Source organism: Cervus canadensis, chromosome 13 (assembly GCF_019320065.1).
Source record: "Cervus canadensis isolate Bull #8, Minnesota chromosome 13, ASM1932006v1, whole genome shotgun sequence".
Lineage (NCBI taxonomy): Eukaryota > Metazoa > Chordata > Mammalia > Artiodactyla > Cervidae > Cervus > Cervus canadensis.
The window spans coordinates 17,912,050-17,929,055 of NC_057398.1; the positions used below are offsets into that span (position 1 = coordinate 17,912,050).

General features: G+C 45.4%; 1 protein-coding gene across 1 annotated transcript; it reads right to left on the minus strand.

The window, feature by feature from the left end:
* Positions 1-5,516: 5,516 nt before the first annotated feature.
* IER5 (immediate early response 5) lies at positions 5,517-7,675 on the minus strand. Its single transcript, XM_043485842.1, has one exon. The coding sequence runs from the start codon at positions 7,460-7,462 to the stop codon at positions 6,488-6,490; it is 975 nt and encodes a 324-aa protein (XP_043341777.1). The 5' UTR covers positions 7,463-7,675; the 3' UTR covers positions 5,517-6,487.
* Between the last annotated feature and the right edge of the window lie 9,331 nt (positions 7,676-17,006).

Here is a 17,006-nt window from a genome sequence, read left to right on the forward strand (position 1 = left end):
GGGAAGCAGACAGCTGGGCCAGCCCACACGCCGGAATCTCCCACACACCACATCTTTACAGCTGCCTTCCTTAGTGCAGACTAGGAGCGCCTGTTCAGAGACATGTGAAAACAGTGAGTGGAATGCAAGGAGAAAACCACAGAAATCACAGATAACGACCTCAGCATAGCATCCCATGTACCCTAAGTTTAGATTCTAAACAGAATCTTTGCTTTCAGGGATTTCTCCCACAGCCATAAACATAAAAGCAATTCTAGTCTCTAAAGTAGGTCATACACAAAGAGAAGGCTCATGTTGATAAATGCACATGTCAAGGTGCTTCCACCCTTTTCCAAACCAAAAATAAAACTTGGAAATTGTCTGAAGAAAATGGAAGGTTGTGGTATAGTTTGAGAACAGCCAGGGAAGAGAAAGCCAGTGGGGTGCTAAAGTCCCTCGGCCCACAGCAGACCTTGACTGTGGGAGAACTTGACTCAACGGTGATTCCCGCCCACCACCACAACTGTCCTGGGCCACACAGCGTCACCTCACAGTCTCCAGCTCACTTGCTGCCCATCACTTTTGTTGTGTGATCTCAGTGGATTATGACTACTCCCCACCCCAACTTCTAGTAACTCACTGTAAAAAGTTTCTATAATTGATCAAAGTCTAAGGAGAGACAAAGCAAAGAAGCACTTAAGAGATTTCTTGAGACTTCCCTGGCAATCCAGTGGGTAAGACTGTGCTCCCAATGCAAGGGGCACATGTTTGACCCCTGGTGGGGGAGTAAGATTCCCCCACATGCCATGCGATGTGGCTAAAAAATTAAGGGGAAAAAAAAGAGACTTCTCCATTAGAGGGGCCTGTGGATTCATTACCTGTTCAGAAAGTGGCAAAGGAAGAGGGAGCTATGTAGCCCAAGGGCTTCCCAGGATTTGCCTTTCCTTTCCCCCATCTGGTCACAAGCCAAGCTGCTTTTCAGTGACCGTTCCTGTTTCTAGGATAAATACTCCCATACCCAGTCCCTACTACTATGCTGGAATCTGGGACTGGATGACCAGTGATCACAGCTGTGACTTGATCTCTGGTAGGCAGAGTCTCTGGAGACTGCAAGCCTTGAAGTCAAGAAATCCAGCTCTGTTCCTTAGCTGGTGGTAGCATTCCCAATCATAGCTTTTCCCTGCTCCTCAGACCTTTCCGCAGACAAACAATAAATGTGAGCACACTCAGAAAAGGATGGAGGGCAGGAATCTTAGACTCAGCATCGACAGAAAGGCAAAACAGCTACGGCACTGAGGCAAGTATCTATGGCTCAAAGGGCAAGATGATGCTAGAAAAAGTCATACACTTGTGGATCAACTCGGAGAAAAACTCTTAACTGGTGGTGTCCTCGATTCAGGAAGTGCATCAAGTGTGGGGAGTAGCCTAAGGAAATCCTGCCCTCAGAGACAACTTCAGTTCTCTGAGAGGGAATAGAATGGTTTTCTTTGACCTTAAAGAAAGCAAGTTTCCAGCAGCCTCCCTGCCCCGAGACTTGAGAGGTCACGTGAGTTGAAGAACAAGCAGGTGGGAACACATAGCTTTGGCACACCCCTGAGTTCTAGAAAAACTGAAAGGAGTCTTGCCTTGGCATCTCAGGGAATGACTGGGCCGGGGCAGCCTGACAGAAGCCCAGTTCTGAAAGCCCAGGGAGAAAGCAGAGGGCTGGGATTAGGTGCCTAAAAGGGGCAAAAAAGGAAAGCTGTGTCTCACCATCATCTTCTAAGTTAGGAATGTGGTTTATCACACAGAGACTTGTTGTGACCGGGTCCTAGAAAACCCGATTATATAAAATATCAACAGGCCTACTTAATGCCAGTCCCCAGAGAGACCTGCTGGGGAGGCTTGGTAGTGATGACAGGGGCCAGCCCTTCTTCCTGCAGAGACCCAAAGCTGCCAGCCAATACTGTTTCTCACCGACCCAGAAGTAGGCAGCATCCAGAGGTGGAGGCTGCTGCTGGTCAGCACAGCATGCAGGGAGAGGCCCTTTCAGGAATCCAGTCCCAGAAGGCTTCTCCCTCCCTCCTTGTAGGATTCCAAAGGTCTGAGATAAACCCCAGGATACAACCCAGCAATATCCCAGCTGGGCTATATTCTCCCAAGAGAAAGCAACTGCTAGAGAGAGATCTTATTTTTAAAACCCTCTTTCCCACTTGGGGTAGAAGGGCGGTGGCAGGCATTGGGGAAAATTGTGTTTGAATCAGGAAGGGGGAATTCTACTAGATGTATCCTTTTGGACTTTTTGTTCTTATTCTCTTCTCTAGGGCACCCTCCAGAATTGCTACTGAAAAACTCCCAGGTCCACAAGTTAAGATCACAATGATTCCTAACATCAACTCTGCTTCTACTGTCTTTTTCCTCCCAAGGCTTTCCACTGGGTGGAATTTGAAATGCGAACAATGGTTCAAAGGCTAAGAGACAAACTGCTCATTACTGCAAAGAGTGCCAGGAATCCTGGGAAGCAGACCTCACTCCCCACCCGAGTTCTGTACCTAATCGGAATGGCTTCTTTTATAGTCACGGGAGAGTTGGATCAGTGTTTCTTTTCATTCCTGTCTTCTTCAAGGAACTTGCTGGGATAAAAGCAAGCCTAGGAGAATAAAAAAATTCACAAACAGGACAAGAATAAAATATTTAGGGCAAGAGATCAGAAGTTCTTTGGTTATTCAGTGAACTGAACTAACTCTACTTTAAAAAAAAAAAAAGTATAAGGAAATAAACGTCCATCAAACTGCATGTCACAGTGGGTATTACCCTTTTGACCTCATCTCACAGGCTCTAAGCCGAGTAGTTATGCCTAGCAAGTTGAAGGGACTCAGATTAATCCAGTGATAAAAACGGAGTTTTGTCATCATGAATTCTGTTCCTGATATTTTATCTTTATTCTGAGAAGCATTCTACCAAAATTGTTAGATGGGCCATCCACTTCCACTCCTCATCCCCAAATCCAATCAGTGGTAAACAATTGGAATACAAGGGTTATTATTACTACATTAGGTGCCTTAGAGCAAAGGCAGTCACGGTGGAGGGGCAGGTTCAAGTTTTCCAGCATTAGTTCCTTTTCCCAAATATAATCAGTGGTTTCTGAGAGGGAATACAAGTTTAAAGAGTCCCAGTTGAGATGTTACTGAAAATGACCACGTCTATTCACTACTCATGTGATCTTCCTGGAGTCCTTGTCAGAAAGCACTTTAAATATCTGGAAAAAATTTTTTCCAGGCCAGACCTGAGGTTAATTGATCAAAAAATTCCCTGAGTGGTCAAGAAGTGGTTAGGTACTAAAACTATGGTTCATTTCTGGTCACACTGAATCTGATAACCCCATCCTGGCATTGGGAAGGCTCTTTTCCAGGACCTATCAATTAACACGGCTTAAGAAACATTCTATGCCCAAGCAATTCAGGCTAAAAATAACTCTGTGGGCTATTTTTTTTTCCTCTCTGCTCATCCACAGAAAGCATTTCTATGTCAACAAGATCTCTGCTCCTTGAAAGTTTTCACTCCTGCTTACTCCTTGCTGAAAATAGAGCTGTTTGATACAATCAGCAAAGTCACAGGGTTGGTGAGAGACACACAGAACAGCAAAACTGTTCTAAGCTTTGTGGACTGCCCAGTGTCCAGAGAAAAACAAGAATAAAAGAACCCGGAATTCACAGATTGGATTAATTTCAAAACAGACTCTCCTTCCCCCTTTCTTACAAATATACACAATTCTTTTTACCACAGATCTGATTTATACACAGAACTTACTTCTACATTAACAACAATTGTATGCTTACTTATCCTATGTATGATGTGCTTTCCTAAAAACTTTAGAGGCATTAATTTCCACAACCCTACAAGGTAGGCACAATTATCTCAATTTCATAGCTGAGAAAAAATTAAGGCACAGAGAGATGAGGTAACTTGTCCAGGATCCCTCAGCTAGTAAGTGGCAGAGCCAAGATACAAACCCAGAAAGTCTGGCTCCAGAGCCCAGCTCTAATCATGACATATACTTCTATGATAAAAAATAATCTTTACTGATTTCTCCAAAGCTGTATTTCCCTATCAAATATATCCATTTACCTTTTCTAAACTAAGCAGACTCATGGTCCCATGGTTCATCCTAATGTGCAAACAAGGATCAATGGCAATTTTCATCTCAACCAAAACATATCAACTCGAACACACCAAATGTTCCCTTCTTTCAAATATAAAAATGTACTGAGATAGTTGTTCAAGCATAATAATTACTTTCTAGCAACAGGAAATGTTTGCAAAATTAAGGCCCTAGACACCTCCAGTTTAAGCAGTCGCACTCAATGGATCTCTTGTGGCTGTAACTGAACTCTTGTGGCTGCTAATCTCTGAAAGCAAAACAAGTCAATGTTAATGTTAACAAGACCCTGATTAGAGAATGTTTAATTCTATGAATATATTATTTATGGTGATGGAGCATAAAGTAGAAAATTCCTTTGACTTAACCAATCACAGACAGATTTGCAAAAATACCAAAACATGGGCCCTACTAGCCTGACGAAGTTCACACTGTCAGGACTTTAGGGAGAGCAAAGCACTCCCTTATGCTTCTGCTCAAAGGCAATAATCCCTTCTTAGAAGTTTGTCTCCTCTTTCCTCAATTTTCCCCACCTCATAAACACCCAGTTTATTCATAAGCTATTTTAGACCAGTTCCATCTTTTAAAGTACTAGCAACCATACTTTAAGACACCAATCTCTGATTTGCTTCTGAGAGATTACTATTACCCTTCAAATACTGAACATTCTGCCTTAGACCCCCCAGAAATGTATCAATAGATGGCTTGGCTGTCAAAGTATTTATTTACCATAACCCACAGCCAAAACACTGATGTCACCATTTGGGTGACAAAAACAAATCAGGCTTTGCTAATTCATCTAACCCTCCTTGGCCTCCAACCTTATCTAGTCTGAAAACAAGCTATTTTCTTTCACTGATGCATTTACTTTCTACAGACATAACTTTTTTTAACATTTCTTAAAGCACTGAAATTTCCATCCGACATCCACTGGAATCCAGAGGCAGACCTGACCAGCTGGCCATGTCAGTCTCAGCAGTTTCCCTCCGGTTTTATTATCAGGAAACTAAAAGTTTTAGTGAAAAACACTTTTGTGGATGGGAAGGGCCTCAGAAGTTTTCACTTAAGCTATTTAATATTAGACACTGTCAGATTGGGCTAAAAATCAAATTGCCTAAATTGACTTTAGAAAAGAGAGACTTTAGAAAAGAGAGTTTTAGTGGCAGGTTTCAAGAAACTGGCAGACCACTGATATTAGTACCTAACAGCGGTCTTCTGATGTGAGAGAGAAAGCTTAAATGTGCCCCTCTCCACTTAATGAAGTCAGCAAACAGTGTTCCCAGTCTGCACAACTGATATTAAGAACTACACCTTCAATTTTCCAGGTGGACCATAGTTGCCCTCCTCCCACTTCCCTCGCAACCCAGACAGGCGATTTACACACAAGGAGGCAGTGAAGTTGCTTCAAAATATTTAATACGTGTTAGACACGTAAAGTTACATTTTTATACAAAAATCAATACAACGAAGGAGAAAATACTGTACAAAAAACTTGTCAGTTCCCCCAACCTTTATACAACAAAGACTGGAGTCACTATCTACAAAACCATAGGGCCTTTTCCACTGAGGGTTTCTGTCTGTAAACTTTGTTTCCTTAAACACTTTTTAAAAGCACTGTGTAGTAGTTCTGATCTAGAGCTTTTAAAAAATAAATCTTTCTCTATAAACTCCATATTTCCAAGCTTGAACTCTTCTGTGAAGTTCATCAAGTTTTGTTTTCCCCCCCGTGAGGAAGACAAGAGCCGCTAACACTCCCTCTCCCCGAGTAATCACAGGGTATAGACGTTTCTTCAGTGACAGAGAAAGGTGGGGAAGGAGAGAAATAATACAAGTCTCTACTCCAGCCTAAATCCCTCTAGTCCGAGGAAATCCTGGTAGGAAACGCCGCTCCTGGCCCCGGTGCGGTTCTAGCTTTCATGTAAGAGGTGTGTGTAAAGTCCCTTCCTCCCCCGAGAGCGAACGGGGAACTCCCCGGCCCCGGCCTTTTTCGCCGCTTCCTCCTCGGCGCTGCCGGCAGAGGAAAGTCCCTGTCTGCCCCAATCTCCTAAACCGCGGGGAAAGGGTGACGCTCTCCAGAGGGACAAAATAGCCTTAATTCAATGAGACAAACTGACATACACAGACACAGACACAAAAGTCCACGATCGCCGTCCTCTTCCAATAAGTCTCCCCTTCCCAAGTCTCCAGAGGAGACCCGAGAGGCTCGGCCCAGGCGGCCGCCAAGCCCAAGGGCAGTCTGTGCCGCCCGGCGGCACCCCCTCACGCTCGGCGCCGACGGCCTTGGGGGCGTCCTCGCCACCGGGAGAGGCCCAGCCCTCACGTCGGGACGCCCGCTGCTCAACTTCCTCTCCGAACGGGGACCCCGGGGGCTCAGAAGGCCACGATGGCAGTGCTCCAAGGGTTAATGTCTCTCAGCACCGGCTTATCGCAGCAGATCTGCCCGGGCTCGGCGTCTTCCGGACCGCTCTCCTCTCCCTCCGCTTCCTCCCGGCCGCCCCCGGGGCTTTTCCGTAAGAGTCCCGAGAAACTGGAACCGAAGATGCTAATGAGGTTAGCCACGTTACCGGTCTCCATCTCCTCCTCCTCCTCCTCCGCGGCCGCCACCGCCCCGCCCGGCTGTTCCTCTGAGTTCCGGCGGGGTTTCTTGAGCGGGGTCGAGCCGGGCGCCGGGCAGTCCGCCGGGCCGCCGCCCACCCCTGCCGCGCCGCGCTTTCTGGCGCAGACAGGGGGCGACGCGGGGGGCTCAGCCGCGGCGGGGCGCGGCGCGAGGCAGCGGTCCACGCGAGGGGCCGCGCTCAGCTTGTCCTCGTCCCCCGCGGGGCAGCCGCAGGGGCCGCGCGCTGCCTCGGGCCCCTCGGGGAAGACCCCAGAGACTCCGGCGGGACCCCTGGCTCCGACCGCCGTCTCTCGCGGTCCCTCCACGCGGCGCCAGGCAGCTTCCGGCGCCCCCGCCTCTCCACCCTGAAGCGTGTCCCCGGCGGCCGTCACCGTGGCCGCGGGCTCCGCGTCACCCGCCCTTGGCACTTCTGGGACGGCAGGGCGCTCCGGCTGAGGCTCGGGCTCCGGCCAGGCGGCACGGCCGGCCGGCGGAGGAGGCTCCCCCCAGCCCGCGGGTGGCCCGGCCGCCGACTCCTCGGGCTGCTGCGGCGGCGCCGGGGCCCCCGGGTGACCGGCCAGGTAGAGGCCGGGGCACGGGTCGCTCAGGTAGACCTGGCGGGCGCTGCGGAGCACCAGCGAGACCAGGAGGTTCTTGTGCAGTTTGATGCCGCCGCGCTGGACCCGCGAGTTGTAGATCTTGCCCAGGGAGATGCTGACGATGCGGTGAGCCTCCAGTTTGAACTCCATCCTGCCTCCTCCTTCCCAGGGCTGGCGCGGAGGTGAGGGGGTGAGCCCTGGCCCACGTTCCGAAGCTGAGACGGGAATAAGAAGTGTCAACAAGTCCGCCACCGGGGGGTGGACCCTCGGTCTGTGAAGACTCCCGAAGAGAAACGGCTCTGACGACGCGCTCACTAGCCTCCACGCCCTCCCCACTAGAGTAGCACAAGCAGTTTCGCGTCCGGTCGCTAACTGAAGGCAAGCTGGCCGCCCGGCGCCTTATAAAGGCCTCTCGACAGCCAATCGCGAGAGGCCGCCAACCGTTCCGGGACCTTCGGCGCGCCCTCGTGCGCCTCGAGCGACCAATCAGAGACCGAGGAGGGGCGCCAGGTCTATTCGAACGTTAGTCCCGCGGAGAAGGTTCTTAAAGGGGGAGACGCGCGCGACCGCCCGCAGGCGGTTACCCCGAGACAGTGCTGCGAGCGCCGGTGATGCGTAGAACGGGACAGCCACGGTGTTGTTTGTCCTTAAAGGTGCTGGCCTGTGCGCTGCTTCCCGGAACCAGAGCGAACTAAACCATTCGAACTTTCATCCGAGTATGGTGGTGGACTTTGTTCGGCAATAAAGCCTCGATCCTTCCTGGATCAGCTCTCCTCCCATTCCCACCCCGCACCACCGTTTCCAAGGCGACAGACACCTGTAAGCTCCGCGCAACCTAACAGAAATGGAGACGAAGGCAAAACGCGGCACAGGATTCGCCTAGATAACATAATTTTGCTACAAGATATTTAGCAGATATTAATTTTGCATAAGTCCCTTGCCTCCTAAAGTCACATACACTCCACTACCTGTCAATTTTAACACCGAAGAAAGAAAACGGGGGTTCTAAAAGTTCCAAAGTTTTTGTCTCCTCAGGAAGGTTTTGTGTCTACCTACAAAGTTTTTGGTTCTCTATTCAAGCTAGTATTCATCACTTTGTTCTCTAGTTTCTAGAACGAATACAGTTGTAACATCAGTTACAGTGAAAGGTGGTTCACGTTCTTCACAACGATTTTTCTTCAACACAAGGACTGACCAATCCACCCTTGGGGGAAAAAACCTAACATGTTATAAAAGTACAAATAGAGAAGTCCTGTATTCCCATCATGATGTCATAATTTTATTTTGTGTCAAGGTAAAAATTTAGGGGAAGAGTGTTCCAGAATTTTCTGGTCAGTCGATGACTTAGTCTATTTACTGATCCTTACACCAGAGAGTTGTCCAGGGTCCTAGACTGGGTTCCTGGAGAGTCAGTTTGAGTTAGTCCCAGCTAAGCTCCACCACAGACCTGCCTGATGCTGGGTAAATAACCTCAGGATGCTTCAATTTCTCCAAGCCTAAAAAGGAGAAATCACATACACATCTGCTCTATTATGCATATTCTTCTGATGAATGACAACTCTCATCCACAATCTGAGTCACCAAACTAAGCACAGTTTTCTTGAAGTCCATGTGGAACACTAGCCTGATCTTGCATCAGGGTTTGGCCAAGTAATGTATTTAGTTGGGGAAAGTACTAGTGAAAGGCAGGTCTGATTAGGCTAATTCATAATCAGGATGTGATGGCTCAGTAATTATCTATCCTCACGACTTAATGATGATAACAGACACTAGTCCATAAGACCCAGAGTTTCTCTTCCCTAGGAATTTCCAGCTCACCTAAAGAAGGAGATAAAATGACAACACAAATAATTACAAAAGCAAGCCGTGTGTTTCGTGTAATAACGAGCAATTTTTTTCTTCTATTTGCTCTTTCTTTGAGAGCTAGTCATCACTATAAAACACTAAGAACACAGGCTCTGAAGATAAGCTTCCTGAGTTGCAATCCCAGCTCTACTTTTTGCCTGCTGTGTGACCTTTGGAAAATTAATTCACTTCTCTGTGCCTTGGTCTTTTTTGTCTTAAAATAGAGATGGTAGTAATAGTACCTACCTCTTACAGCTGTTGTGAAGAGAAAACAAGGTATCACATGCTAGCAATGAATGTTTAGAACATCACACCTTACATGACTTGGGGTAGAAAAAGACAGGGGAAGGAAGGAACCTAGATGGAACAAAGAATTTGTATTTGATGAGGGTGTTGAAAATCCCCAAGGTGGGGTCCACAAGTTCCAAGCAGCAGGGGCCACTGAGTCCACTGTAAGGAATACTTCATTTGGCAGGAGTGCCAGGCACCTACAGTAAGTGGAAAGACTGGAAATAGAGGCTGGGGTTACATAATAGAGTGTTGTGGATACCTATGAGCAGATGAAGAAGCTACCAAAGACTGTTTACTAAGGGAACCACAGAATGGATTCTAGAACAGTCAGCACCCTTAATTCCCACTTAATTATAAAGGGGACCACTTAATCATGAAGATCTAGGGGGACTTTAGGCAAAGAGTAGTAAATGTCTGAACCAGGTGGAGATAGTAAGAATGAAAAAGGCGAGAGACAAAAGGAACTTTAGTGATGAACTGGATGCTCTCCCCGACCCATGCTGGTCCCTGATAGACCAAGCGTTCCTGACCCACCTGAGCGGGGAGTCCCCCCACCCGCCATACACCTTCATCACTGTCCCTGTTACTTCTTCCCATCATGCCTAGGACTGCTCCCCAACTGCCCTCTGATCATAGGCAGGAGCCCATCTCATGTTTGTAGCCAGGAGATAGTGAAACTATTTTACAACTGTAGGACACAGGCACTGACCATCAGGTCCTGGAGGCCCTTCCAGTGCAGGGGTTTGGGGCAGGCTCCTGCAGGAGGGGCTACATGGCCTGAAAGAGGGGCACTCAAGAGTTTCTGCCAACTGGTATGGCAGCATTTCAAGGTTATGACACCTGAGGTGGCCATACCAAGTCCACGGTGGTTTAGTCACTAAGTTGTGTCTGACTCTTATGACCCCATGGACTGTATTCAGCCCACCAGGCTGCTTTATCCATGGGGTTCTCCAGGCAAGAATACTGGAGTGGGTTGCCATTTCCTTCAGGGGATCTTCCTGACCCAGGGATTGAACCCGGGTCTCCTGCACTGCAGGCAGTTTCTTTACCAACTGAGCTACCAGGGAAACCCACCAAGTGCATACACACTTGGATTAATGAATTCCACTACGAACAAAGCTAGTGGAGGTGATGGAATTCCAGTTGAGCTATTTCAAATCCTGAAAGATGATGCTGTGAAAGTGCTGCACTCAATATGCCAGCAGATTTGGAAAATTCATCAGTGGCCACAGGACTGGAAAAGGTCAGTTTCCATTCCAATCCCAAAGAAAGGCATTGCCAAAGAATGCTCAAACTACCACACGATTGCACTCATCACACACGCTAGTAAAGTAATGCTTAAAATACTCCAAGCCAGGCTTCAGCAATATGTGAACTTCCAGATGTTCAAGCTGGTTTTCAGATGTTCAAGCTGGTTTTAGAAAAGGCAGAGTAACCAGAGATCAAAAGGCCAACACCCACTGGATCATCAAAAAAGCAAGAGAGTTCCAGAAAAACATATATTTCTGCTTTATTGACTAAGCCAAAGCCTTTGACTGTCTGGATCACAATAAACTGTGGAAAATTCTGAAAGAGATGGGCATACCAGACCACCTGACCTGCCTCTTGAGAAACCTGTATGCAGGTCAGGAAGCAACAGTTAGAACTGGACATGGAACAATAGACTGGTTCCAAATAAGAAAAGAAGTACGTCAAGGCTATATATTGTCACCCTGCTTATTTAACTTATATGCAGAGTACATCATGAGAAACGCTGGGCTGGAAGAAGCACAGGCTGGAATCAAGATTGCTGGGAGAAATATCAATAACCTCAGATATGCAGATGACACCACCCTTATGGCAGAAAGTGAAGAAGAACTAAAGAGCCTCTTGATGAAGGTGAAAGAGGAGAGTGAAAAAGCTGGTTTAAAGCTCAACATTCAGAAAACTAAGATCATGGCATCCAGTCCCATCACTTCATGGCAATTAGATGGGGAAACAGCGGCTGACTTTATTTTTCTGGGCTCCAAAATCACTGCAGATGGTGATTGCAGCCATGAAATGAAAAGATGCTTACTCTTCTTGGAAGGAAAGTTATGACCAACCTAGATAGCATATTGAAAAGCAGAGACATTACTTTGTCAACAAACATCTGCCTAGTCAAGGCTATGGTTTTTCCAGTGGTCATGTATGGATGTGAGAGTTGGACTATAAAGAAAGCTGAGCACCGAAGAATTGACGCTTTTGAACTGTGGTGTTGGAGAAGACTCTTGAGAGTCCCTTGGACTGCAAGGAGATCAAGCCAGTCCATCCTAAAAGAAATCAGTCCTGAATATTCATTGGAAGGACTGATGCTGAAGTTGAAACTCAATACTTTGGCCATCTGATGTGAAGAGCTTACTCATTTGAAAAGACCCTCATGCTGGGAAAGATTGAGGGCAGGAGGAGAAGGGGACGACAGAGGATGAGATGGTTGGATGGCATCACTGCCTCAATGGACATGGGTCTGGGTGAACTCCGGGAGTTGGTGATGGACAGGGAGGCCTGGTATGCTGTGGTTCATGGGGTCACAAAGAGTTGGACGCGACTGAGCAACTAAACTGAACTAAACTGAATAATGATATTGTTGACCAGGCACTGAGCTCGCCACTGTAGAGGCATTATACATCATCCTTACAAAGTTCTGAAAGTAGATGTCTTTATCTCCATTTACAGGTGAGGTAACTAAGACTAAAAAGTTAAGTGATTTTCCCGAAGTCATACAGCTGTAGATGGAAGAGAGTGTGCTTCAGCTCTGAATCTGTTTGATTCTAAAGCCTGGTGAGTTTGCGGCTCAGGGGCTAGATTACCCTTGTTTCACTTCTAGCTGTTACCTTTAGGAAAGTTATTTCACATCTAGGTGAAATAAGTAAATCATGTTTTGTAACAGGGGCAAGTTATTTCATCTTTCTGTCCCTCAGCCACCTGTTGTGTACAATGGGAATTATAAGCATACCTACAGTGTTTAGTACAGTTCTGAGTACCACACAAGTATTTATTTATCATAACTCTTATTATTATACTAGTGCCTAGCTCAGTACTAAGCACGTAGTAGGTGTACTGTTAGCACTTGTTGAATTTTGAATGCTTTTTTTTTTTTTTTTTTACTATACCAACTAGTAGGTGCTCAATAAATGTCTGCTGATTTGAAATTGAGCATGATCATTGTTATTGTCAGGAGTTACTCAATCTTGAGACAGTAAAACAGAACCTTGAGAACTCATATCTGGAGGACCTGAGCTCTCAGGATCAGCAAGCTTCACCTTCATCTGCCAAAAAAGTGGGAAAGTATAGAACGTATTCTTCTAAGCTTTAGAAAGCAGTTAGAATTTACTGTCATCTTTGGGATTTTCTCAGTTAAAAAGAGTAATTGGTAGCATGATGAGACTGGGGGTATCAGAAGGACAGAGCAAGAAACTGCTTTAGAAGTGGGCAGAGGATGTCCATGAAGTCTGTCTTGCCCTTCCACCCCATCTTCCCCACTGGGCACAAGCAACTTAGTACACTGAGTGTGGTCACAGCTATCCCTACTCAAGCACTGTCTTAAGCTCTGATCTGAGGATTCTTTTTAACGCAAGGCCTGTCCACCTACTTCTGCTGACTTTATTTCTCGTTTGCATGACTAGGCATTATTATCAGATGATGACAGAGCTAATATTGCCTTAAATGGGGTCTAGTCAATATAAGAACAATGCAAACCTGCTACGGATCATGGACACAATGTTGTTATGTAGTCACTAAGTCATGTCTGACTCTTGCAATCCCACAGACTGTAGCCTGCCAGGCTCCTCTGTCTATGGGATTTCCCAGGCAGGAATATTGGAGTGGGTTGCCGTTTCCTTTTCCAGAGGATCTTCCTGACCCAGGGATAGAACTAACATCTCCTGAATTGGCAGGTGAATTCTTTAGCACTGAGCCACCAGGGAAGCCCCACACATACAGTAGCTCTGTGATAAGTAACCATGGTTAAGAAGTGGGCGAGTGAAATAGCAAATTATCTGCACTGTACCTACCTTTCAATGTTTGAAATTTGGAATTTGGGAGGAGTCAAAGTTGCTTATGTAAATGAGTAATTATTTGTGTGGCATCCCATTCTTTAGGAGGAAAACTCTACAAAAGCATACTATAAGCACTTTTATGTAAATAATACGGCCCTTGCTCTTCTGAAACAGGCAATCCTCATTTCAACTTTCTCTCACTATCCTGGCGTATTTTACATCTTTTTTTTTCCTTCTTGGCACCTTGACAGCTATAAACTTTCTTTATCTTCAAATAGCATTTGACTAGGGGTGGACATCAAAACCTGACAGTCTTCTTTTTCCTCCTCAAAATTTCCTTTCTGAAACTGTTACAGCCCCAGCCCCCATCATATCCTCAATTTTGTATGTTAGTTCAGAGAAACTTAGGTTGTTTTTATGATCACCTTTGTCATCCCTTGTCTCCTTTAATACTCCAAAAGAAAAACAAATTCCCTCAATAAGTACAGCATTCAAACTCATTCAAATGACCATGGTACCCTCTCAAGTCACAGAATGTGAAAACACCACTGTAGAAAAGCCTAGTCCTGCACGGTTCAATACTGTAGCCCCTAGGCCAACGTGGCTAGTGCCACTGAGGAACTGACTTTTGAATTTTATTTCCTTTGCATCTAAAAAATGAAATAGGATAAAGTCCTTTTCCTGAAACCCAACTTGATTTTGCCATTTTAAAAAATATTTATTTAGGCTGCACTAGGTCTTACTTGCTGCAACTCACAGGATGTTCACTGTGGCATGCATGTGGGATCTAGTTCCCCAACCAGGGGTGGAACCCAGGCCCCCAGCATTGGGAGCAGAGAGTCTTAGCCACTGGACCACCAAGGAAGTCCCGACTGTGTCATATTTTCTTTTATTTGTTAGATTTTTTTGATGTGAACCATTTTTAAAGTCTTAATTGAATTTGTTACAATATTTTTCTTTTAATTAGTTATTATATTTGGCTGCCCAGGGTCTTAGTTGTGGCATGTGGGATCTTTGTTGCAGTATTCAAGATTTTTAGTTGAGGCAGGCAAACTCTTAGTTGTGGCACATGGGCTCTAGTTCCCTGACCAGGGATTGAACCCAGGTCCCCTGCACTGGATGGCAAAGTCTTAACCACTGGATCACCAAGGAAGTCCCTGTGTCATATTTTTGAAATCTGAACATTTAGCATCCAAATCAATGCTGTAATTGTAAAACACATAGCCGGTTTCAAAGAGTTAGTATTGAAAAGAGAATGGTTACACGTTGAAATGATAAAATTTTGAATATATCGGGTTAGATAAAATTATTAAAATTAACTTAACCTGTTTCTTTTCACATCTGTGGCTTAAACTATATTTCTATTGGACAACACTGCCCTATGGATAATAAAGGGATTGGGAGGTGTGGACATATAAATATGCATGAGCATATTGTGAGCAATTAACAAATATCCTTGATTGGTGAAGGGGGAGAGCAGAGGAAAGATGAAATGAAAAGGAAATGAAACATGAAACACTTAGATGGTTGTAGAGGTGAGGAGAAAAATCAAAGAAAAATGTAAAAACCAGAGCTAACTGGTCAGAAGAAAGTTCCTTCTAGAACTGAGAAGTAGTCGCAAAGTTAGTGAAGCCCAATTCTCCTTATCTGAATATGATAATACAGAAATTATCACAATGTTATTTTAAAATTCAAAATGCAACCATGCACACTTAAATTTCAGAGAGAAAACGTACTCACTTGGACAGCCTCATTCTGGTGCGTTTATAGGCTGTATTGATTCTTTTCAATTCTGACGTCCACCTGGAATGGCAGGACCATTTGTTTTTAATGTGCCGCTTTCCTGCACAAAAACCTTCAGTGGTTCCCCATGACCTTTGTGGCAAAAATCCAACCCTCTGGCCTGGTCCCCAGAGTACTACACAATACACTGTTAAAGACAAACAGCCTGGAATGGACAGAGCCTGGCTTCTTACCAGCTGTGCATGGGCAGATTTGCAGGTGGCCCTTGTCTTGTAAAATTGGACAGTTGGACTAAAATCAGTGGTCCTCAAATGATGGCTGCATATTAGAATCACCTGGGGAGGCTTTAAATCTGGAGTCTTCCAGCCCTCACCCCAAATGACTCAAATCAGAATGTCTGGAGTGAGACCCAGGCAGTGGATTTTTTTAAAGCTCAATGAGCAGCCATATTTGAGAACCGATGGCCTAGCTGATTCTTTTAGGATCATTTCAGGTTTAGAATTCTACGATTCTATGAATCTAGGCAAATCTTTCCAACCCTTCTCTTACCCTGAGCGGTATAAATGTTCCACCTCTCCCTCATCTGGACAGGTCTAATCAAAGGTATATAGCTCATCTCCCACTTCCTCAACACAATGCACTCCCTCCTTCTGCCCAAATGCTGCACCATCACTTCCTCCAGGAAGTCTTCGATGCCCGCTGGTGTTTGCAGTGTGTTCACTTGGGCACACATACTCTCTCATAACCCAACATTCATTTGCTACTTAAAACCACAATAACCACTTGTTATCTTATGATATCTGTTTTTCTCCTTTTTTGTATTTTATTTTCTCACATGTCATTTATTTAACTTTGATGTGGATATATTTATTTCCTAATAACATTATAAAGTGCTGAGAAATGCTACATTATACTTTTTTGCATCCTGTCTCCACAACACCCAGAAAACTGAGTATTGCTATGTTCATATCAAGGGATCGGTAACTATCTGATAAACTAATTAATGGGTTCTCCAAATTTGAGACTAACATATTCAAACACAGCCAACTAGATTAGAGGAAAGAGTACCTGACAAATTATTCTAGTGGCAATGTTAACCAAATTATCACTGTGAATACATTTTATCTTACCCTGGCTTATTATTCATGATCCTAAGCTCTACCATTTCCCTGTAAAAGCTATTTTCACATAAAATAAAGTGGGGGGGTTTTTTGGTAGTTTGTTTTTTGTGCCATGCTATTTACAAGTGTGTTATATTATTACTGAGAAAGTAGTTACTTGCCTGTGTCCATGAAAAGCCACTTCAGTCCTGTCCAACTTTTTGTGACGCTATGGGCTGTGGCCCACTAGGCTTCTCTGTCCATAGGATTTCCCAGGTATGAATACTAGAGTGGATCGCCATGCCCTTCTCCAGAGGATCTTCCGCAACCCAGGGATCAAACCCACATCTCTTGCATCTCCTGCATTGGCAGACAGGTTCTTGACCACTAGCGTCACCAAGGAAGCCCTAGTAGCTTTCCTGTTAGTCACTCAGTCATATCCAACTTTTTGCGACTCCATGGACTATAGCCCACCAGACTCCTCTCTCCGTGGAATTCTCCAGGCAAGACTACTGGAGTGGGTAACTACTGCCTTTTCCAGAGGATCTTCCCAACGCAGGAATGGAACCTGGGTCTCCTGCATTGCAGGCATATTCTTTAGTGTCTGAACCTGTTCTAATTAAACGTTACTGGTTACCAAAAAGCCTACTGGGTATAAGCACCTCGTTTAGGGGCAACATATATCTCTTTCAGCCAATA

Excerpts from the sequence above, each read along its gene's own strand:
- IER5 (XM_043485842.1), bottom strand. The coding sequence starts at position 7,462 with ATGGAGTTCAAACTGGAGGCTCACCGCATCGTCAGCATCTCCCTGGGC.